This window comes from Ciconia boyciana, chromosome 25 (assembly GCF_034638445.1).
Source record: "Ciconia boyciana chromosome 25, ASM3463844v1, whole genome shotgun sequence".
Classification (NCBI taxonomy): domain Eukaryota; kingdom Metazoa; phylum Chordata; class Aves; order Ciconiiformes; family Ciconiidae; genus Ciconia; species Ciconia boyciana.
Window position 1 is genome coordinate 3,357,320 of NC_132958.1, and position 24,906 is coordinate 3,382,225.

Genomic DNA, 24,906 nt, shown 5'->3' on the forward strand with positions numbered 1-24,906 from the left:
CTGAAGATGGATGCTTGGTCTCCATATAGCGCTTGCACTCTGCTTGGGTGCTAGGGTGCAGGCTTTGCTTACTGAAAGTGTTCGGATACTAAGGAAATTTGAGCTCGTACAGGATGGTCAGAGTACTGGTTTTCTGCAGAAGAAAGTAAGCCCAAGCTCCATGGTTTGGGAGTTGAACCTTAGAAAGGTAATTAAGAAAAACCAAGTCACTAGACTTTAGCTTGCTTCAAATCTCTATATCCTTGGAAAATTCTTGAATGCTCACAAAGTGGAAAAGGTTGGAAACGAAGAGATAAATTTTAAGGTGGTGGAATAATTGTGATGTAGTATCTTGTCAACCCTTATTATAAATTTAATTCAGCTTTACTGGCTAACTTGGCAGGGTTTGGCAATACCTGTGAATGATCTTTTTGGTCCAAATTGGGAGTTTTAGGGATTTGGCAATGTTATAAATGATCCCACTTTACACTATTGTCATGTGTTTAATGTGCAAATGATGATCTTTAAAAAACAAAACAACTACCTCCAGTTTAGGTAGAATACTTCTTATACAGAAATCTTTGTAAATACATTAATTACAGCGCATAAAAAATAAGTTCTGAATCTTTACACCATAGTCAAATACAGATAGATTAAAATCCATTTCTGACTCAGATAAAGAAGCAGTTATCCAAAGGGGAAGAAAGCTATGCTCTTCCAGTAAAATCTATCCTAAAACAAAAAACCCACCTCACTCCTCAAACTGAAGACTGTATTTTCGTCACATCTGTGTTTTGCAGAGCATACAGTACTTGATTGGCAACCTCAAAGTAAGCCTAGCCCAAAAGAAGAAATTGGTTTTTTTATATGCATTTCTGTATCAGAGATGATGGATCTGCAGCATGCAGCTGCAGTAACGGTCACTGTAAATAACAAGGCTCTGTGTTTGAAAAGTAACTGTACAGTTGTGTTCAGTATCCAAACAAGATTACGTGGATCAGGATTTCAGCAGGTGTGAGCTGGTTCGCAAACTTGAGTAGAAGGTTTCAGGCCCTCTGAGGATTGGGTTTTTTTAAAAGTCCTAGTAGGCCCCTGTCAGAACCAAGTGCAGGTAAAGGTTAGTATGCACAATGCTGGCCTGAGGCCCCAGATCTTGTTTTGGTAGTTTGGCAGCCCTGTGGTCTTCTCTAGCAAAGCCACTGTGCCCAAGGGCTGGAAACTGCCTTCCTGAGCCACAGTGTAATTGATTTGGATCTGTGTTCCGATTTTGATCTTGATCCAAACCCAAATCCAGTTCAAACTGGAACCCTCTATAAAATCTTGAGTACTTTGGGTCCAGGGCAATTTTGTTTCTCTCTCCCTCTCTCTTTTTTTTCTTTCTCTCTCTCTTTTTTCTTTTTTCTTTTTCTTTTTTTCCCCCCTCCTGGTAAAATTTTTATTCCTTGAAAAACACTTCTGTGCGCTTTAACTTCAAAATATTGATGCCAACCACATGAATAATATCAGTGCCAACGGTAACAATAGCATCAGTGCCAGCACCCTCACAGTATTATTAACATCAATGCCAACAGCATCATGCAGATGTATGCCAGCAGGCCAATAGTGTCAGCAACGCTGGTGCCAACAGGCCAGAACGAATGAAGAACCCCTCAGTAATAAACCAGTGTGCAAAGCCTCGTGCTGCCATGCTGTCCCACAATAACAAACCCCTGTGCCCAGCCTAGTTCTCATTAGCAACTTTACAATAACACACCCTGGTGCAAGAGCAATTAAACGAAAACACCAAGGTGTGTATATCCTGGAAGGGAGAAATACTCAGATATTTCTGGAGCTGAGGGGCAAATTAAATAAATGATTAAGGATTTTGTTGACTGTGCTTTTCTAAATTTTTCTGTCCAAGTGCAATGGTGGCAGCTGGAGCTCTTTTTAAACTGGCACAGCCTGAGCTCTGGGAGCACTTGCAAGCAGCAAGTGGTTTGACTCCTGTGTGCTTTGCTTTTGAGCGTATCTCCAGTTCTACCTACTCAACAGAGGAATCTTGTTTAACAGGTAATCTAAGGATCAATGAGAGAATCCGATCCAAAAGGATCTTTCCAGAATCAGTGCATTTCCAGTGTGTAATCTTATTATTCCAAGGCTAGTTCAGGCCTTGAGGAACACAAACTTTTCTCCAAAGGGCAGGAAGAATTTTTCTTTTTCCAGAACTTGCAACTTGCACATGAAGGAGAAGGTCTGGTCTGTTGCTGAAGAGAGAGGGCTGGCAAGGATCCAGAAATGTAGCAAAAAGTTTACAATTTACAGACATACAGTAGCCATACTTTCCCTGATCTTCTCAAGTCTGTACCCAGAAAACCAGTGTAGATGCAGGGCGTGCCAGTGCAGCCACATCTTGCGGTGGTGGCCTAGGAGTTAGGATGTGTTAAGCAGCTTTCATAACTTACTCCCAGTCTACACCTCAGTGCATGTAGAGATTCTGCTTCGTTTCCTTTTGGATGCTAACTTGATGTCATCACCAAAGAGTTCCTCACTGTTTGAAAACTAAACTTTTTCTTTCAAAGCAGCTGTCAATCAGTTGTTCTTTTTTTAAAGAGAACAGGAAGACTATCTTGGTTGCCTTTGCCAGTAGTGGAGTCGTCAAGGGACAGACAAATTGCCCCTGAAAATCTTGGGTATCTTGATCAGCCCACCTTCAGAAGCTTCATACTCTGGGATTAATGGGAGGTTTTAAAGCCTACGTGAAAAAGAAAGAGTTAAACAAATCACAGTGTGTCCGGTGCAGTTTCAACGAATTACATCCTGAAAGAATTGCTGTTCACATTTGAACTCGGGTTACCTTTGGTGGAGGTTTGCCTTTGGGAACTGGGGGATGAGCAGATTTTCTCTCTGGTGCCTATAACAAAAATGTAGTTTAAATGTCATTAGGCTTTCCTGTCTGAGCAGTTGCAGAACCTCCTCACAGCTCAGCTGCTGCTACTGTTATCTTATATATTTCTGTTATGTCATGTATGTATGTTATCTCATATATACAGCATTTTCCTAGTGGAAAAGCTAGGGGCGAATTAGATTAATCTGTCCACATACAAGAAGGCACAATAATATAAATACACAAGGGGTACAGATCTCCTGTTTCAGAAGACCACTGAGCTATTCTCTGTGTAAATTAATCTGTATCTCAAGTATCCATGGTCAAATAGACTGCTTAGGAAGCTAAAGCTGATCACATGCTCAAGGTGCGTGTTGAGGAAAGCATCTCTAAAGACAGTGGGATTTAAATGGGTTTTTATAATCAAGCCGATATGTGGTGCTTTGGTTGGTTTTTTTAATTTTCTTATCTAGTCCTGATCCATCATTCTTCGTGCAGGCAGTACTATGCCATTAGGTTGCCAGTGTGAAGATGGTTTCTACGCCCTTGTATCAGGTGGGCAGGGGGCTCAAATGCTGACATGGCAAGTATTTGAGGGAGGCATTTTCATTTAAGTAGGATGCTTTGGGTTTATTAATGGAAAATATTTGTATTCTTCTGGTTTCCAATTTTTTTTAAGAATTCAAAAAATATATCTATATTTTTATACATATGCGCACATTGATGGAGATCCCCTCACAGGTGGCATCTTTAGAGACTACCGGATTTCCACAATATGGGAACCATTTCAGACATCTGTAGTAGCAAAGATGCTCATCATTTGCATTGTGCTTACACCTGAAATCCCTGTTGGTTTGGACTCCATGTACTATTGCTAATGAGATGTGCTTGTGATGGTGTACAGGACTCCTTGGCACAGATTAAGAGTATCTTGTGCTGTTTAGGATTACATGGCAAAAAAGGTGAGTCCCACCCTAAAGAATATGTGGTTTGAATGTCTGTGATTATTTTTTTTTTTAATCATAGTCAGAAACTGAAAATACTGATCGGCAACCGATAGTCATTTGCAACTCAGATGAAAGATGTGAAAAGTTGCAGGGTTATACTTACAAAAATCTCTTCTGTGTGAGAAGAGGTTGGTTTGGTAGAGGGAACAGGAGGTGGGGGACCTTTTGGCCTTATGGCAGGCTGTAAAAAAAGAGAATATAAAACATATTGACCCTATACACATATTGCGTATGTGTGCATCCACGTGTTGCCATGGGAACGTGCAGGCTTGTGTTCTATGTAAAAAATGCATCAATAGGGGTAAAAGGGTGCATTCATTTCAGAAGTAGGGATGTTTTATGCCATCTGGCCCTGAGAGAACATACAGGGCCTTGTCTGGAGGGCAGTGCTTTGCCCAGCCTTTGGAATCAGATTGTCATTGCGGTCCACTGTGGCATGAACTGGTATGTGCTGTCTTCCCTGAAGTCACAACATGAAAGCAAAGAAATTCTCTAGAAGTACTTACTCTGTGGAGCTGTGGTTTGTTCTCCTGCAGTGGAGGTTCGGGAAGGAGATGTTTCTTATCGTTCATCTGAAAACAGGGAACAGTTAAGTGGGGTGGAGCCCTTACCTATGTATTATCTTTGCATGCCCCTAATAAGCTGCAGACAGATTACTCAGGGACTTAGTGCCATATGCTTTCTCCACTCCCTCCTCATGCTGGGATTCACAGCACTGTCCTCTCAGCCCTAGACAAGCATTTTGAAGCCCTCCTGGAAATGTAGAGCACTTTGGCTGATGAGTTTTGATGTTTCGACCCCTCGGTTACAGTCCCAGGGAGACTATAGCTGACCCAGCGCCTCCTTGCTCTTACCTTCTGGGTAGGTGCAACCAGGACAGGGTGTTCTCTGTGTATTTGTTCTTGGTCCACAAAGACTTGGTTTGCGGCTCTGGGTCCCCTTCTGGTCTGGCAGCTATGGAAATATTACATATAACTGTAAATCTTACCCTGACTGAAGTAAAAAATCCTGCTGAAGTGGAATGCCTGCCTTACTCCTATTGGTGTATTATATAGCCATGTCCTTTCTGTCTGTCTTTCCCCCCCTTCTTTTAATTATTTAGGATTAATCTTGAGAGCTACAGTTTCAAGTCTTCAGTCCTCTCCCAACTATGGGATTTCTGGACCAAATTCCTTGGCCTAATTCCCTCCACCCCCTTTGAAAATCCCAGCTTGAAACCTATCCAGAAGTTGCTTGGCTTCAGGTATTTTTTCCTCAGTGGGGGGTAAGCATTTTACCTCTTCTTCAGTACTCGGAAGCGGGTAAGTAACACTGCTGCAGCTGCTGTGACAGCGAGGACAACCAGCACACCAGCAACAATAGCGAAGCCTGTCAGGGTGAGAGAACACAGGTTGCTAGTTCTTAAAAGATCCACTCTTACTAAGCGGTTTCCCATCATGACCATTGGCAAAGTAGTTTTTTTCACAAGGTCTAGACCCTGTTTGCCCTCACTATCGCTCAAGTTTGTGGTGGCTTCTCCTGCCACAAATGGTGATGGCAAGGAATGTACTCCTGCCATTTTTGCCATATTTGAAGACTGGGCTTATTGCCTGAGCTGTCCTTGGGCTAAACAAACCTAGCCCTTTCTATCCATCCTCAGAGATCATTTCATTGTCATTCCTCTCCCCTTTCTCAAAGGGTGTTACCCAAAACCAGGCACAGGCCTTTGGCATTGTGTGCGTCTAAGGCTTCACAAATTTTCCTTCAACAAAGCTATTTTAAAGCCTCAATCAAGCCACAGTGTTGAGAGCTGATGATGCTCTAGTGAATGTGGAGAGAGGACAAAAATATTTCATAACAAAGGCTTAAAATTTTTTTCTCCCAAAAACATGGAAATCTGTACACAAAGTATTTTCCCTCAGAGATAGATCAGTTAAAGGCCAGCGCCCTGCAGATAATAAAGAAACGAACTAGCCCACCTCCCTCACAGCAAAACCTCTGGGAGCTTGCCTCCACTCAGATTTGACAGTGAGCTAATATGGTGTGTTCATTATCTCAGGATGGAGAAAGGAAAAGCCTGCTACTCTAAATAATCTCCTGGGTGTATCACTTCTGCCAGGTTAGAAAGAAAAACAGCTTGGTCTAGTCATTCATACAAGCTGCAGCGACTTAAAGATGCGCAGAAATCAGAGGCCTAGGTAGGCAATATTTACAAAGAAACAGTCTGGCACCCAGTGCAAGTTAGGGCTGTTTCAGTGGAGCTAAAGCAGCTCATTTCAGCCAGTGGATGATGGTACCCAGTGTGTGGCCATACAGCGCTTACTGGTAACTGCTGACGAGCTGTCGCAAGTTGGTGGTGCCCATCCTTCTTCACACTGGCATTGCAACTCATGGTCACACACCTAGGAAGCACAAAGCCAGGAATATCTTCAGGTTGGAAATATGAGTGAAGCTGTGAAGTCATAAAATTTCAGTGGCTCTGGATCAGGGTCCTGATAAGCTTATTGAAGCTGGTTCTGGAAACACACCACCACCCCTCCCCACCCCCCCAATTCACTTGGACCAGACTTTAGCACAGAGAATAGCAGTTTTGCACAGTAAAGGACAGGCCTGACTATCTGCTATCGTGTGCCTTTTGCAGGTGTTTCTGCAGTGAAAGGTACAGTACAAGGCACAAAGCAACAGAGTTGGTCTTTACATCTGTAGGTCTCTGAATGCTCTAATAAGATGAGCACAGTTATCTTCCCACAACAGAAGACGACCTGAAAGAGAATAGCTGTGATACTGTGGCTCAGAGGCAGGGCCAGACACAGAATCTTTGTCCATCTCCTGTGATCTCCTTAGTAAAAATACTGATGCTGTATCAGGTTAGATTTGCTTTCATAAAAATATAGGAAGCTTCTGAGTCCACAACTTTTGCAAATTCCTATCCCAGTGACTTAAATACTGTCATCAATAAGGTCTGTAGCTGATATGCATAATTTTCTTGGTGGTTTTTTTTTTTTTTAAGTTAATAGCATCAAATGCTTATGTCTTACAGCATGTCCAGTACACTTGGCAGAGCAGTTGGTTGATCTAAAGATACCTTCAGCATAAACACATTCTCCATTGCTGCACACCTGAAATGTACAGGGCAAAAGTTACCAAAGTGATTTATAGCTTTCAGAACATGCAGAGCTTGCACATTATTGTGTAAAATGATGAAGAGTAAAAGGAGACATAGAAACAGGTCTGCAAATCACTTAAACCTACATTAGGAGTTTGATATGTGGATATAATTTTTCATTCAACCTTTGGGTATTTTATAGCAAAGGGGAGTGACAAAGATGTACAGACATCACTGCTTTTCCTCTTCAATCCTTCATCCTCCCCACCCCCTCCAAGTAGAAATATAAGGCAAAGAAATTGGGCGTAGCACTCAGTGATGCCTAACACATCCATTATGGAAATAATTAAAAATAGTAATATATGGATGATCTCTTAACTCTTCATACAAAGGTATGTTTCTGCTGCCACATATATTTGTGTCACTGAAAAATAATAAGACAACAGGCAAGCATAAGGAAATCAGAACGATGGCAGTTTCTGTTTGCTTTGCTACTGATTTGTGGTAGATGTAAGGCAGAAGGTATGGCAAATCAGATCAGCAGAAGTTTAGTGTCCACTTCAGTCTTCCCTGTTTAAAAACTTTCTTGTCTGGTAAAAGAGCTAACGATATAAACAAGACTGAAAGAGTGGAAAAAATAAGGAGAAAAGCTTTTCTCTACTAACCATCCCATTCCCACACTTCGTTCCATCAAGAACCATCCCTGAGTCTGCTTCTTCATTTCTAGGAAAACTTGCTTTGCAGGACTCAAAAGTCACCAGGCTCCCGTCCCGAGGCATCTCGTTCCCCCCAGTACAGAACAACTTTCCGCACATTGTATCTCTGGAAGGAGAATAAGAGCTGCTAGAACAGTGACATGGCACAGCAAAACTAGCTGAGCAGGTCTCTCCTCCAGCTTGAATTTGTTGTGTCCATATAGGAACTCAAAAGAAATAGCTGCAGAAAGGAATTTTGGTTTGTGGTGTTTTGAGGTCAGTTCGTTGAGTAGAAGGTGGCAGGTTCTTAATTCCTCTTGAGCTTCTTAGGGAGCCCAGAGTTATTTGCAGAAATGAGTATTTAACTGATCTGTCCTCACCTTCTGAGGTTCACCTGAGGTTCAAGTTCCCTGTCCAAAAATCCCTTCCCTGTACTTACTTGCACATGCATGCACACACACGCCGTCATCCTCACAAGCAGGCTTGTGCATATATATGTACGCACTTGGTTGTTCTCAGACTGATCTCATGATTTGGAAACTAGTTTTCACAGAATTGTCTTTACCACAATATTCAAACTGAACAAAAAGAAGGGATAGGTGGATGTATGTACTATCTAAAATAGTGTGCTCTTTGCTTCTGTCTCTTAATTTGAATAGGAATGGTCTCTCTTCCCAAATCCCAGCAAATTCTGTAACACAGTGCTTACTTTTTTTTACACGGGACGTGACTACCTTTTTCTTTTCTGCAGTATCCATAATATACCCCTTTCTCATTCATCCGGTAACAGGAAGCTGCACCGTCAGTAGCCTCTGTGAAAGAGGAAAATGCAGTGGGATTAGTTTAGGTTCTCTGCCTGTGAAAACTAATAATATTCAATCTCCTTTACCTGTTTAGGAAATGGCCTTTCCCAGTGAAGTTACCCGCAGGCCTAAATGACTCTCTCCGGCACTTCGTGCATTAATTCTGCAATGTTATTGTGTACACACAGCAGAACCTATCCTGTGTGTTCTCTTGTTCTCTCTCTATCCAGTACAAACCAATAGACCTTGCCTAAGAGAAGGGACATAGAACTGCAGGTGGTTTAGGACTGGGAAGAGGGTAAGTCACCACACACCTTCAGAAACATACAGGTATGCTAAATTTGGACATTAATTTGAAATGCAGACATTTCCTTCTCCCTGTCAAGCAAAGAATACTTGCCCAGTTCCCTTTCAAAGTTATCTTAAAAGCATCGTGCAGAAGAGGAATACGCTTACCACTTCCCATTTCTCTAGAAATACATTGCATTGTATGCTCTGAGCTTCAGTGCACGTGATTATAATCACTTAGTGTTAAATATAAAAGTAATAATTAAGTGTATGCTACAAACTAGAACTCATTTATATAGACATGCTGTTCCTGATTTACAAAAGGTCTTGGATGATTAGCTAGCAAAGCCTACCTCTCTCTCTCTCCTTTGACCCAGGCAACTTGATTTTTTCAATGCCAACTTGTACTTACGTGGCCCGAAAGCAGCTTTGCACTGGTTTTCCCGGGTGGGACAGTTTCCCATGTAGCAATAGCCTTCACCGTAGTTGCAGGGATACCCATTTACACGGAATCGATCTGCTGGGCAATTCGCAGAAGAGCCGGTGCACATCTCAGCCAGGTCACAGTCGTGCTTAACTGCTCGGCAAATGGCTCCTGCTTGCATATACTGAAGTGGGGGGAAAGCAATGCCACAGTTAACACACCGCTCTTCCATACCGTTTAAAAATCACACTAAACTAGAGGGCTAAAATTAGGGGAGACAAATCTCATCCTCACTGTACAAGTTGCATGAGGGGCCAGATCTGTATCTAAAGTTGGTTATGTCAGTTGACAAGATTTTTGCCTGGTTGTGCCTCAGCTTTTCTTCCCAGGAGGAAATCGGTAATCAAAATGCTCATTTCTCCAGGATGTTGAAAGGTTGAGTGAATTGATAGTTGTGATGTAGTTTGGGGTGAACACAGTGTACTTGTCATTGCAGTGCTATGTCAGTAATTACCAGTAAAGAGGATTGGTTCTTTTGAAAGGTGTATTACTGCTTTCTCATGGGCAAAAAACCCCCATACCCTGGAAAATAGGACAAGCTAGAGATCAAAAGGAGTCTTACTTGGCAGTTTTCACAGCACTCTCCATGTGCACACATGGAACCTGCCGTCAGTTTGCACGTCTCTGGGTCGCAGCAGTCATTTGTGCACTCCTGTGACAGAATCAGCAATGAGAGCTCTGGTACACTGCTTCGGGGTTTGGTTCCCTCTGTACTGCGTTCTCAACTAACCATCCTGTACTTGGTTACCGAGGGAGGGAAGGATATCTGGGACCTGCACTTTGCTTCTCTGAAAACCATTTTTACTAGGAGCCATGCCAGCCATTGCGAGTGAGCACGTAAAGAATACCAAGTGTGATTATGAAAGTGCTGATGGAAGTTGTGCAGGGAACTTGCTTATTTCTGCCAAGATGGTTTTGTATGTATGGTATTTCCACATTCTGAGTTCCTCTGAACACAGCATGACAAACCATGCAGTCGTCTTTCCCACCATTTGGCATGCACTTTATAGGGGTGACTACATTGCAGATCAGTAATTTGATGACCACAGTTTCTGCAGAAATATTTCAGCTAGCTTTGAGCTGGCCACCTCAGAAACTAACAGAAACCAGCTACTGTACAGCCTGAATAAAGCTTTTTGCCTCTTCCAAGTATTATTTTATTCCCGGTTATGCAGATACCTCAGGAGTACCACAGTCGCATTCCTCTCCTTTTTCCACAAAGCCATTTCCACAGGATGAAGGTGCTATGATGCTGCTTATATCTGGGATGTTTGTTAAGCATTTTGGCATGTCACTCAGCATGTATTTCTCGAAACTTTGGAGGCTGCAAGAGCTGAATGTCTTGGGGATGATAGAACTATATTGAGAAAGCAGGAGGATTTACGTTAGGATGGGCATAGGCAAGGAGAAGCAACACCCTTTACAAGAGAAATTAAACAAGTGACTACCCTCCAAACTATTGGGTGCAACCATTTTTCCAAATGTATATATTTATAAATACAATGGCTATCTCCTACTTATAGCAGGAAGAAAAAAGTGGAACTAAACAGGTCAGAAAAAAATTGATGTACTAAATGTAAACACTGCATATAATAAATCCCACATCTCGAAGATTTAAGCCTGGCCTACACATTTTGTGCCTGGATGCTTCAGGCATTAGGAGTTTTCCACCGGGCTGTTCAGCAGAGGCTCAGTGTGTTCAACTAGAGATGAAAATTGAACTAAATTCCTATCTAATGGGTGTTTATTGAAGGTGCAAGCACTTTGTGCGGTTTTCACAGGAGACATCTTCAGGGTAGAGAACCAGAACATACTTCAGGTAAATCTTGGGGGAAGCTCTGTCATCTGAGATACCACAGCAGTTTCATGCTGTCATCATTGTAAGAAAGAAATTATTTATAGTTTAATGTCAAGGCCCCCCACCACATGTACAAATCTAATGTTATCCAAAAGTGACTAAAGTTTTTTTTTTTTGTTTTTATTTTGGGGGTGGGGGGGGTGGGGGGGCATCTATCTGGGAATATGTTACAAGGGCCTGGAATGTCTTCATTTTTCTCTTCTTTTTGTATAACTTGAACGGAATAATCTCAGAGAATAAAAATAATTACTACTCCATTTTGGAAAGTGGCAGCTTATTCAAAGCCCATCCTTAACTGCCCTGTGCATTAACACCCTCGCCTTTTTATCCAGACTCCTACCTGACAGTATCTGTCATGATACAAACTTTAGCACTACATGTGCAGGCTTTGGTGTCATGACTCATGCCAAGGTTGTGTCCCATCTCGTGTGCCATGGTAGCTGCAACTGCAATTTCATTTCTGTTGTGATCCTGTAGAGGTAAGAACAGGCTATTATTTTTATGAGTATTTTAGAACACGTAGGAACATCAGAGAAGCCATGTGGCTAAGAAATAGGACAATTTTTCTTCAAGTGCAATTATCCTCACTGCCCCATAAGCGTTGATATGTTGTTCAATCCATGCATGCATCTGTTCCACAGTTTAGGCTGGATTATATTATAACAGCAATGAGATGATACTTCTAACGAACATGAGTAAATCAGTATAATTAGTTTTTAAATAAACATGAGGAAGTTAGGCTGCCAAGTAACAACTGACTGTTAAGGGGAACTGAACATCTGAAACTCTTAATCCTCTCTCTGGATAGCTGTCTCTGTGCTTAGGGTAATTACATGGGTGCGATATAATTATTACTCATTACACCAAGGTAACTATTGTGTACAGTATTGTGTGTGCACAGAAAGGAAAGGCAGATGCTGTGCCCCATCTTCACTCTTAGCTTGGTGTTTTGCTCTGCTTGGTGCGAGGGAGGAAAGGAAAAGTCCTGCTCTTTGGAGTGAAATCCAGATGTACCAACAGCAGGTAGTAGTGGAAATAGCATAAAGCAGGAGACACAGCGTACTGGTCATACTCTTCCAGCATGGCATTGCAAATCATGCTGCTACAAAATGCATGCCCACCTTGAAAAGCATTCTGGTTTTATGATCATCCTAGGATTTCCTTATGGTGTGGGAAAGCTGGAATTTCATGTGTGTTATTCCTCTTACCAACAAGCCCGGCCTCTGAAGCTGGGTGCAGCAGTTGAGTTCCCGGTGTTGTTGGTAAAGTTTTGGATCTGTGTTCCTGTTTAGGCTGAAGTTTAAGTACAGTGGTTCAGGCAGCTGTAATTAAGTGGAACCAATTCCCTGTTCAAAATGGGGAACCTTAAGGTAGAGGCACAAAATCACTTATTTCTCTCCTTTGACTCTACTGTATTGAGGCCTGGTACTGCAAATACGGGTGTCGGTTTGATGTTGGCATTTAGATAACAGAGATACCATGCTTTGTGTGTGCTTTCTTTACCCTCTGCACTTCATTTAAAATAAAATCTCTTGACTGTGAATTTCTACAGTCTAATAAGATAATTATGTGAACCAGACAGAGAACTGAAAATGTCATACACCCAATAATTTTCATAAACATTCTTTTCTGGTTGAGTAAAAAACATAGAAAAGCCTTTAAAAAAATAAAAATAAATCAGACCTGAATAATACCTGCAGAATATATATCACTGCATATGCTTTTTAGAAAGGCTAATCCAATCGTTGTCCCCTCAAAGTCATAGCCTCTGGAAGGAAGAAGAAAGGCAGCGTGAAATGCAATGATGTGACCAGGAAGCAGATCTGAAGTCAAGCCTGCTTTCTTAACCAGGCTGAAGGCTTTAAGCATATACTCATTTTCAACTCCGGTTTGCATCCCTAGTTTAATACAATATTTGAGGACATGCTTAAGAGCACGGCAAATCAGAAAACAATTGAATACACCTTTCATTTTAAATTTTTACTTAAATTACGTTGCTGTTCATCAAACTTGAAGCACCTGTTGGAGTGTAAAGGGCTTGATGAAGTGCTCGAAATGTAGCAAAGTGCTTGGATGAATCAGGGCCATTGAACATGAGCCAGAATAGCGAAGTGAGTGCTGGTTTGGTTTGGCAGTGTGCGTTTCCCAGCCGTTAAACTTCATGTCATGGCTCCTTAGGTTGTTAGACTATGCTGCAGTCTTCAGGCCACTCAACTGTACTGTGACCAGAGCAGGGAAAAGGAGAGACTGAGGTGTAGCAAAAGTCCACATTCCCTGTTTTTGCAGGAATTCAGACAGAAAGATTAGATACTATGTCCTAGCAAGTAGTTGTGCTCCATGGAGAAAATAAAAGCAAGAAACAAGAGCATGCATTTATCTTTCTGTCCTAGAATTAGTACAATCCAGTATTGGGAAGCATGAAATCTGGTTCAGTATAGACAGCCTCTCTGGTGGGTTGGTGATCAGTTTTTAAAGAACAAATTCCTTTAACATACTTGGAAATGCAAATAGGAAACAGAATGATACACACGTGATTAGTTGAGCATTGTCATTTCTTTTCCTCTTTAATAAATCTGATAGACGCCACTTTGAGAAACTGTCCAGAGTGAATCCTGCGGCACGGCTCAGGAGGCATTTATCACTATCTGTCCAGATTTCTAGGCCAATTAAAGCCACATAGATATTTATGGCCTTATAAACCTGCATGAGAGAAACAGCATTGCTGTAAAAATGAAGTATGTTATGAAGACTTCCGAAACAAACACTTATCCTGGTAATTGGTTCACTTTTGTCACTTGCAATATAGTCCACTCCAGACCTGGTTTAAGCTTCTCTGCACTTTGAAGTTGCAACAAAAAATTAAAAAGACAAAACAAAACATGAAGTCTTATTTCCCCCCACATTTAAACCAACTATAAACATGGTTTTAAAATACTTGAAAACTCCAGCAGTATTTTGGAAGAAATTTGACTTGCAGAAGAAATTGAGAGTCGAAAATCAGTTCATTCTTTTTGAAGGGTTTCAATCATTGACTTTAACAGCTGTTAAGAAAATATGGTATAAATCCTTCTTTTACGATAATTGAATTTATAGAAATCTCATATCTGAGGACAAAGAACAGGATAATATGGACAGATGTGTTAAATTTGTTTCGTAAATTACAATGAAGTTCATTTTTCATTCTTTCCTACAAGCAATAATGAAAATTAATGATGTTTGCAAAAGAAAAAAATGATAACTAACTTCTATTGCAATGTCACTTTGCTGTATTTACTCTTACCGTGTTGATGTAATTGACTATTCCAAATACCCTTTGTCTTACAGTTTTAATATCTTCCTCGTACTTCTTATACTAAAAAAGTAAATATAGTATGTTAGGAAAAGGAGAGGAAAAAAGTGTTTTATCAGAAAAGAAATATCCCACAGAAGATTGCATCGCAAACCACACCGTACCTGGTCTACTTACTATCATCTGTTCAATGTACTATTTTATCAGACAATGTATTTCAAGATCAAGCCCTTTAAAAATGTGTATCTATGTGTAGGGTGCAGATGACGACAGTCACTGTACAGTGTTTTCTGAATTCTAGTCATCTACAAGTGGGATTTTCAAAATCAATCAACATTAGGAAATCCTATTCCTAGCCAAAGTCAGTGGTAAAACCTAGTGTAGCACTGTAGTTGCAGTCGGAGCCCAGGGATATGAGTAGTACCTGCTTTGGAAAGCTCACCTCTAGCTGGTCAAATGAGAAAAAAATAATTTCCATACTCACCAAAGTATTGTCTGCAACTATGTAAACTTCCAGGTACTTTTTAGCTTTCAAGTATGCCTTCATCTAAAGAAAAGATACATTTAAATGACTTCTAAGGCCTGTTTCAGTCTCCACCTTTGCAGTTTCAAACCGAGGTATTAGTTACGAGGGAATTTCTTTAGCCAAGTTATTTAGAACGGCACTGCCTTGTTTTAAAATGATGAAAGGGTAGAGATTAAAATGATTATTAAAATGATGAAAGGTTGGCTAGATATTAAGAAGTATTTAGATGTTTAAAGATGCACATGGGCACCTATTAGTACATGCAGGACAGCTTAACTCAGGTGGTGACTCTGAAATCTCAGATCTGTGAGATTTTGCACTGGTTTTGAAGATCCGATTATGGATCTGTTTGCGATTGCTTCTTTTCTGGAGGTGCCACCAGACAAAGTGTGACTTACGCTGCTCACAGAGTTCTCCTGCGGCCTCAATTTATTTTCTGATGTGTACTTATTGGACCGTTGTTTAAGTATATACTTACTTCTGGACTGTTGCTGGATTTGAAGATGTCATTGATGGGGTCGTTTGAATCGTCTTCCCAGGTATTATTGATTAAACCACAGGTTTTTATGGACTTTTGTTCAAGTTTCTCGTACTTATAGACCGCATGTTTGTCTCTATCTGAAGTTCCCAGGGGTTCAATAAGGTACTTCTGATCACGGGTCTCAAAATATCCACTAAGAAAATTAGTTAGACTGTGATCTTTTGAATGCGCAGGACTGAGTCAAGATAGCAATGTTATCTCTAACAGCGTTTAGCCCAAGTGTACAGACCCTGGCACACACTGATGCAATGGAATAGTTTTTCAGCATGCAGGCAGAGGGTACAACAATTTAAAGGCAGAAATCAAAGCTGCTGAGTCAATTGGAAGATCTGGCTGGTCAGGTGAGATCTCTGAGTAGGAGACTGTTAGTCAAAAAGAAACTAGTTTAGGAATTAATTAGATCGAAATTTTGGGGGTTTGTGCTAACAGAGGTGATTGAACAGTGAATTTCAGTTCAGTGGGGAATTCAAAGATATGTTTTCATCTTTACTTGAGATGAAAAGCTGAATTATTGAAAAGAATTAAGAGTTGACTCATTTCGATCAGCAAAGGTCAAAAAAAGCATTCTGTGTTAACATGTAAACTCATAAGCTGTGCAAGAAGTGTTCGCAAAGAAAGTCTGGGTTTTGGCAAAACCCCACTAACCACTGGGATAATGTTCTGCTGCAGCTTCTCAGACTTAACAGCCATCCTCTTGCCATTTTGTTATGCCACTGGGTCTTCAGTGGTCACAAACGAGCAGATTCTTTTAACTGAGCTTTTCATGCAACAGCTTGAACTTTCTGACCCTATAACTGCTGGAGCACTGAAAATAACGTAGCCTTCTCCTGAAGTGTCAGTGGAGCTTCCTACAGCTTAGAAGCATCAACCCTAAACGTTTACTGTAAGCACCACCAAATGCTGTGATTTATGACCTGATCTAATATGGAATTAGTCATATAAATTTATTGATATCATTGTTCCTTTAGTTTCCAGTTTATAAACTCTGAAGTACAAAGGTAGGTTTCTTCTCCTTTCATTCCTCCCCTCCCCCTTTTTTGTAAACTAGTTTCCTTGTAAGCATGAATAAAAGATAACACTGCTTATTTACATCCTGATTCAATTTAAATTGGAAAATTTATCCTCAAAGAGTATGCATATTCTGCCATTGGTACCCTTTGGGAACCAAAGCTCTGTCTTACCTTAAACCTTTGCAAGCACTGATGCTTGCTATGGAATCAGCATCATTCTGAATGTAACCTTCATAATAACAGTGATCCTGTTTAGAAAGAAAAAAATACATTGTCAAATTGGGCCATGTCGCACTGAGTGCAATGAATTCACCTAGATCCATTGATTTCAGGAGACATAGCTACATTTCTGGCTACAAGCTACAGCAAACTATGCTGTCTGAGGAAATCTCCCATTAGAGGAGATTCTTAAAATGAAAAAAGCTGGTGACCATTTCCATGTTTGCTACGGTACTGTTATCGTTATCCTTCAACACAGAGTGACCCAGATTGTGACAAATCCAGTCATGGTGTGCTCTGGTCAATACGCAACAGTACATGAAAATGAGAATATGCATATTCACCGCTCAAAATTAAGTGTATACTGATGTGCTCTGCTGAATTAAGGTCCATATCAAATTATTTTATTGTGGCCAAATTTCAGGGTAACACCCTTTAATGTTAACCCAATAATTAAATGCTTTAACTTCAATGAGATTAAAATGCATGCATTATATTAAAACATATGATTAGGGGAAAAATTTTCATGGCTTAATTGACTTAAGGATCTGAGGTCTAATGAACACTTCTGTGTTCAAAGAGACTTCAAAGTCACTGAGGTATTGTGGAAAATTTTACCCATAGCCTTTTCCTTAATAGATTTCTTGAGAGGCCTTCCATCACAGCGTGTCGACTTTCTTACAGTGAAAAAGACACCAACAAAGTGAAAATTTCTAGAGAAAGTAATGGAGAATTGCTCTCCATCTTTTGAGGACACAAGAGAAACAACTCCTGAGATCCTAATAAATAATAAAGTATCCACAATGTAGGAATTCCTTATTCAGCAAGCTGCACAGGTAGGCCTGTTTGAGATTGTCTTTAACCAGGCATAGGTGCTATTTGCTTTTCACAGGATCCATTCAGGGAGTGAAAGTAGTTGGAGAAATCAGAAATGGCATCTTTTTCCATAAAAAAACCAACCCAGAATTCTTTATGCACATTTATTTCACTCACGATCCTCCTGTTCCTGCTAATCGCTCCACGACAAAGAATATTGGGTTTTGTATTACAAATTACATGCGTTAAAACACATAGCATGACATTGGACAAAAAGCTTCAGGTGAAAGCTTTGTTGAAGATAAGACCCATGAGTGCACAGTTAATTAAAAAATAACTTATACAGTGACTTCCTTTGTGTCTGGATCTGAATACTCAGAGAAACCACCTGAGGTAACCTGCAGTGCATTTGCTGTGAGGGTGGGTGGTAACATGAGCCAGTGAGGAAATGTGTCTTTATCTGAATCTATGATTTCACTGAAATTAGGGTATAAAAGCAAGTCAGAGAGTTCCGCAGAATGAGCAAAGTCAGGAGGGCAAAATTGGGAGGTAACGGCAGTGGAATGGCCCTGGCTCCACTCCCTTTCCTGACAGAAGAGAGAAACTCAGCTCAAATAACGTGTTCATCAGACACTAAGGTGAAAAGTGGTCGTCTTTCTGAAAGACAAACTGTGTGTCTGATTCTCAAGAGGTGTAAATCAGTGTAGCTCTGCCAGAGTCATGAGTCACATCTTCCCTGTCCCTTCACAGGCATCCTAAATTACAGTGCTTAGAACCTTGATTTAAAATCTGTTCTTTGTCTGATACGCGCTATTATGTCATGGACCCGTGAATCTCATATGGACCATCTCAAGACTACAAGTATGAGGGAAGGAAACCTTTCTTTATTACCTTGATCTGAGGACTTGTTGTTATTTGTCGACCGTCATCAGAATAAACTGTTTCAGTATAGTCTCTAGCTAATAGGTGCCTGCAAAGAGTCAAGTGCAATTATTATTCAAAATGAAGTGTAGTCATCTAGAAATGAGGCAATTACATAACACGCAAAGTATGTAGGGAATTCACATGATTACTCAGGTTATTATTAGTATCGAAAAACTAGGGAAGCAAAGCTGCTGGGTGGGGAATTCTGCCTGTTCGTAATCCTTACTCAATCAAAGGGACATTTCTGAAATAAGAAAGCAATTAAAGTCTACTTATTTCATTGGTATAAACTAATCTCTTAGTAGATCTGAAAGTAAATGTATAATTACATATGCGGTATTGATCCTTTTCTGGCCTCCAATTTGTGTAGACATTTCCACCACTCCACAGTGCATGTGAAATGGTACCATTCTGTTCTCTTCCCAGTTCACCGCCACCGATTAGAAACGGCAAAGATCTAGGTCACTGGAGAAGCTGCCTCATCTGTTTCACATGTGCCCGTGCATTCGTGTATGTGTATATGTGCACACACTCAGAGATTCCGTGCAGAGCTCACACTAACGTATCTTTGTCCCATTCTTTTGCTCACAGCTTTTTTGTAACTTTGCTAGCGCAAGTTCTCATCTTTGTAATCATTCTATCTGAACTTGATTTTTCTTTTCTGTCTACATAAAACTCTATTTTTGGACACATAAGTGTTCCTGAACCTTCAAAGGAGGACATCATGACTATAGGACAAATTACTGTATTTCTTCCACCACTGGGAAAGGTGCCTTTGGGTTTCTTATTAGCATACACATTGGTGATGTGCTGTGGAAGGCCGAATCCTGCAAGGCTCTCTGCACTCAGGCTCCTCTGCAGCAGAGCACTAAGCAGATGTTTAACTTCAAGCCAGGGCTGTAGTCTTACTAAAGCTAGCAGCAAAGCAAGTCTATGTTCGCTTCTGTTTGGGCAACTACCCCAAACTGCCACATTCTAATTTCTTTTTAAAGAGTGGGATTTAGTACAATATAATTTTCCTTCCCTCCCTCCAAATGTTTAGATTAGATTAAAACAGAGGCAAACAGTTAATTATAGTATATATTTAACATGAACTGATTATAGTACTATTGTATTTACACAGCCATTTAAAAAGTACCTATTAAAGCAGACTTGTTTGATCCCATGTTAAATATTATGGTGGAGCCAGCAAGCAGACAGTCACAACTGTACTTTATTGTGTGTTGCTCTGTACAGTTTTGGACTTTTCTTTGTATGCTTTGCTCTGTAACAAAGCCCGTTGCTTCTCTATACCCTCTGCGTGGCCTGTTTAAATGCCGTTCATCTCTTCAGCCAAGGAGGTGAGCTCTCCTTGCTTTCAATTTCCGTAAAGCATTTTGTCAGTGCCAATATATATTAGACTACTCAAAGTCCAACAGCAGTAGTGTTAAGGTAGGAAGTGCTAGAAGCCAAATTATTGAGGATTATTGCATTTCTTACTACCATTTTCCATTTTTGAAAAGCATACAGAACCCAGACAGATAGGCCCATTTCATGGATGTTTCTCTTGGTCTTCTCTGTAGCTTTTACCAGCATAGAATAAATAAATATAACCCATAGACTATGCATGGACACAGAAAACTTGTGAAATAATATGAAAACATGAAACATGCAGAGGATCTAGCCGTTTAGGAAATAAATAGGAGAACAGAGTTAGCAGTATAGGCAAGTCATTCCATCATGGTAGTGTCTTATGCCTGTGTAGTTATTTCACATTACCAAAAGAGTGACATGATGCTTTCTCCCCCCTCTTCTTCTCTCACTGGAGTCGAAAGGTTCTATTTACCAAAACACTTCTGCCTTACAGGAGCCTAAGTCCTGTGTCTTTCTGTCCTGAATGCCCTACAGAGCCCTTTACAGTGAGGAATAATGCTCAAGGAAAAAGTTGAACTGAACCTACTTATTTTTTTGTAGGTGCAGTATGACTTCCTCTCCATTGGCTTTGATTCTATACTCCATTGTGTCATCGTATTTTGTCTGTAAACAGATTTAAGTGTTAGAATATGGACTGTTACGATTTCTGGCCTCACTGTGAGCTGGCTGTTACTGAGTTGCCAACTGTGTTCTTTTCTTCTTCCCACCAAAAATAAGTATTCTGGCAGTTATAGAATAAGCAGGAGGTCACTCTGCTTCATATTTTTTAATTAGAGGAACAAATTTAACTTTTCAAATGTATTTCTACAATCATAAGCACATACCCTGCATATTTGGGGAAGTGCTGAAGCGGATGCTTAAATTAAAACATTTTCGTAATTCTCTTGAGGTATGTAAGAGCATGCTTAGTTTTAAGCATTTGATTTAATTTACTTCAAATTAAAATGTCCATCGGTTATTCAAAATTTGAGTAGCATCAAAACCTACATCTTTGCAGAGATACAAGTACAGAGGACCCACTGATGGCATACAGGTACTTCACTGCGTACTGAGCACACCTCACAGCCTGTCTTCACCAGACATGGGGTCACTCTTCCAGGTTTTCTCTTTCATTTCATTTTGCAAGATCAAGTGTCTGGCTCCAAATTCTCTTACCCTTGAAAACCAGGGGTACTCTGACACCAGAAAACCGTCCCCATCTCCCAGGGAAAAAAAAAACAAGTTAAAAAAAATCTCTTTTAATACCTCTTTGTTTCTTTCTACATCTCTTTTATGTACTGTGTGCAATTTCCGTGGGTAAACTATTTCATATTGCTCAACTCCAGGTAACTTCTTGCTCATGCTCCCTAGGGAGAAACAGATGTATATTTATGAAAACATAGTATTAACTTATTAAACACTATATTTCATGTCTGTCAGGGCTGATTCTTTTGGGCTGTGTGGTCATTCATCTGTCGCACCACTCGTTTCTCATGTATTCTCTGCACTGGCTCTGGCTTGTGCTCATCTGGTCTACTAAGTAGTCACCCCTATTATGTGACCTAACATGAAGTTTGTTACAGTCTGGACTTCAGACGAGTTGACATACCTGGCTATTTCCAGGTGTCAAAATATTTTATGCAATTCGCTTTGGATTTCCTCTCCCAGCACCAATCAGTGGTTTCGAGTACCAGCATGCTAGACCAGCTATGCAAGGTGCAACACTTGCCTTCACATTTTGCAGATGACATGAATAAAGTTACGTGGTTCTGTGACATTAGTGATCTCCAAACCTTACCACGTGATGGCATGCAAGTTAAGACTGCCTCTAGATAAGCAAATAAACTCATACAATTCACCATACGTTTGGAACAAGCCTAGGTTTCTACTTTAGAAAGCTTTTCAGCTGGTCTTCTCACATAAATAGTTGTGACAGTACTTTTAATAGACACGCTCTAACCTATTGAATCAGATTGAGGGTGGTTACATACTTGTGGCAGCAGCAGGACTGGAGAAGGCATTTGAACAAGACTAGGTAAAATAATAGGAGATAGGCAGTCGAGTAGGCAAATCTTGAAGGTGGTAAGGAATCCAGCTGATTCCTTAACTGGCATAACCCTTTTTACTGGTCTTACTTGTAAGGTGTGTTGTGTGCCTGCAGTGGCTATAAAGAACTTGTTGAGGAAATACAACGCTGATGAAAAGTGTTTATTTTTCTGCTTCTGAGCCTGAGTGAATCTTGACAAAAGTTAATTTGTGGCATGACTTGCAGGGGTGGTCAGCATGCATTACATCATTTGAAGTTAATACTAGCAGCTGGTGTACAGCATTTGGGAAAACAGGGTCATACAAGGGATGTGTTAGTTTCCAGCAAGGCAACAGCAGGTTTTATATGCCTCCTAAGCTCTTTAATCTCCTACCAAAGGTCATTTCATCTGAATTGGCAAATTCTTGAGGGCTCAGCACCAAGCACAAGAGCCTGTATTTGGAAAAAAAACACAAACCACAAACAACAAAGGGAGAGTGCAACTCCCATTTTAATTGTCTGCCTCAAGGCCAGATTTTTACAAAAGTGGGGCATCCAATTACTGTAATTTTCTATATCGGGAACAACAGAGCACATCCTCATGCAAATTATTCCAGTAAAATAAACAGATTAATTATTCATAACTGGTTTATTTGATTAAACCCTTTCCAAAAATAATTGCAGAATAAACTTGGCTGCATCTTGACAAAGCTTAGCGCTGTAGAGAACGGCATGATGGTATAATGGTAATAAGTCCTAAGATGTTATCTTACGTCAGCTGAGCCATTACACAGTACACAGTAACTATCCATGCACGTGCTGTTAGCAAATACCAAGTGCAAGTTTGTTACTGTAATTTACAATGATGTCTTATATTTTAAGCAACTAATTACGTTTACTTTAAAAAAATCTTTTGCATTGCAGTCTTAGTCTTTCCATGAGCTTAAAGTACATTCTTACGTAATGATCACAGTAATATTTCAGGCCCCTCAGAACAGAGTTCTGTGCTCCAATTTTATTTATCCACTCCCTGCTACAGGCTCTTTTTACAAGGCCACCTGTAGCCCAGGTGGTTCAAGTTTAGGCTAGATTTGAATGGAGACTCAGAACTAAACTCATCCTTTTCCTGCAGTGTGATACAAACAGCATTTTGAGGAAAATGGGTTAGTTTTGTTCTGGAACAACTAATTTCTTAGGGGTATTTTTTTTAATCAACTCAGTATATTGTCTTTGTCTTGCTGCAGGCATTGTCTTGAGTCAGTAGCTTTAAGGAGGAAAGAAATTCCTTGGGCCTTGTACAACAGCTAGAAAAAGTGCTAATAAGGAATGAATAATTATGTACTTTTCCAAGAGCCTAAACCAGGAAGAAAAATCGTTAGTGAGGATTTCATGGACAGTGAAGGTTTGGTTTTGTCAAGAAACAAAATATGTAACACCTTAAGCGTTAGCACTGTACACATTTTCAGATATTCTGTGCAGCTAAGGAAATCATAAACCTGTCTGAATACAAATTACATGTCTAATTATGTATATAAAACCTGTGCATGCTTGTGCATGCCAGGCTCTGAAAAAAATCTGTTCCCTGTTGACACGAATTGAAAGAAACAATGCATGTGGAAAAAAAAGTGTTGGTCTGTTAAGGTTAAGTCATATGAATACTCACAACCTGAAGTATCACACAGATAATAAGCATGCTAACTATTTCAATTGAGATAATGTCGTTAATTGAATTCAAATAAAACTCTCTTCCCTTGCGGCAAAAATGCTGTCAGTGTAGTAAGTTGTCCCAACTGGATAAATTGTTCGCTGACTTGCAGGGGAAGTACTTTCTTAATTGGTTCACAAAACTAACCAGTTCTGGGTCTTTAGGCAATCTATGGCCAGTTTTCACACAAGTAAATAATTCTCTAACTAGAGAATTTTAGATGATCGCTTTGAACAAAAAGAGAAAAAAGCAAACATCCCTAACTTCAGCAGTACTATTTTTTTCAATGGCTTTAATTTGCTGTTCTTCAGTATTATCTACATGTTAATAATTAAAAATTCATAAAAGCTGTACAAAGTTATCCATAGCAACCACTGATGAAGGATAAAAAAAAGCGCTGTACCTTGTTGGAGAAAATGTAGCAGAACAACAGAAACAAGAAGTACATTACTCATCTCAGTTGCGCTTGTCTAGCAGTGGCCTCCGTGATCTGGGAAAGTTGGGTTCGCAGGCTGTCTCCGCTTTGAGCAGTCCTCTCTTGTGCAGTGAATGAGAGGGGGGGAGTTGTTCAGCTTTATTCTTGTTCCTTTATGAGGAAGTGTTTACTAAAGGTGTTGCACAATTTTCAAGTCACAGAGTGTTACAGCAAGCGGAAGTTCCTGCTGGTTAGTTAATGTCACAGGAATTGTGATATGTTGATTACTTCTTTGAACTAAGTTCCCTAAAACTGTTCATGAGGAGAAATAGAAATAAATCAATAAATAAAGAGGGAGACTGGACTGGTCCTACTGTTGTCTTTTTATGGTCTGGCTGGTAGAAAGCTACAATAGAAACAGTGGGTACCACTGGTGGCTCAAGGAATGGGAAAGTTTTCAAGAGGTTTAAGGTAAAACAGGTACTCACAGCTGGTGTTAAAAACATGTTTCAGTTCTTGCTGCTTACCATTTAATCTGTACAGAAGGGAAGGCTTTAGAGGGCCAGTAAGGGTACATGTAATTCTGTATCCGTGAATCATACCCAGAATATAAACACTGAGTAGGTCCTTTTCTGCCCCTTCCATCTGTATTAGTAATGTTTGCTTGAGGTTCATGTGATAAGGTCTAAATAAAAGGAGCTGCAGACAAATGAGTAATCAAGGTGATATCTGTCAAATAATATTCTAAAAATCTGTGCTAGAAGCGTATCGCATTGACTTAGCCAGCTGTAATAGACTGGTACTGTGTTGGGGCCACAGCTGTCAATATAGAACCACTTTATAGGAGATTAACTTCTCAAATGTTAGAATAGGTATTACAGAGTACATAGAACTGGAATGAATCATGCTGTATACTGCAGTATATGAATATAAATTTATATTAGTAATACACACTACACAGTAATATACGTTAATGTATTA

At 40.1% G+C, this 24,906-nt stretch overlaps 1 protein-coding gene across 1 annotated transcript; it reads right to left on the bottom strand.

The window, feature by feature from the left end:
• Positions 1 to 494: 494 nt before the first annotated feature.
• On the bottom strand, positions 495 to 24,139 carry ADAM28 (ADAM metallopeptidase domain 28). The gene is made up of 24 exons (XM_072846352.1): positions 23,914 to 24,139; positions 21,046 to 21,146; positions 20,327 to 20,403; positions 18,355 to 18,433; positions 16,600 to 16,676; positions 15,356 to 15,551; positions 14,836 to 14,898; positions 14,343 to 14,414; positions 13,593 to 13,762; positions 12,746 to 12,830; positions 11,403 to 11,533; positions 10,384 to 10,561; positions 9,767 to 9,856; positions 9,133 to 9,328; positions 8,339 to 8,441; positions 7,600 to 7,756; positions 6,867 to 6,947; positions 6,152 to 6,230; positions 5,127 to 5,217; positions 4,704 to 4,803; positions 4,356 to 4,421; positions 3,953 to 4,030; positions 2,813 to 2,869; positions 495 to 2,710 (listed from the first exon to the last, which is right to left on the bottom strand). Exons 1-24 carry the CDS (start codon positions 23,963 to 23,965, stop codon positions 2,678 to 2,680), a joined length of 2,412 nt encoding a protein of 803 aa, XP_072702453.1. The 5' UTR covers positions 23,966 to 24,139; the 3' UTR covers positions 495 to 2,677.
• Positions 24,140 to 24,906: the final 767 nt, after the last annotated feature.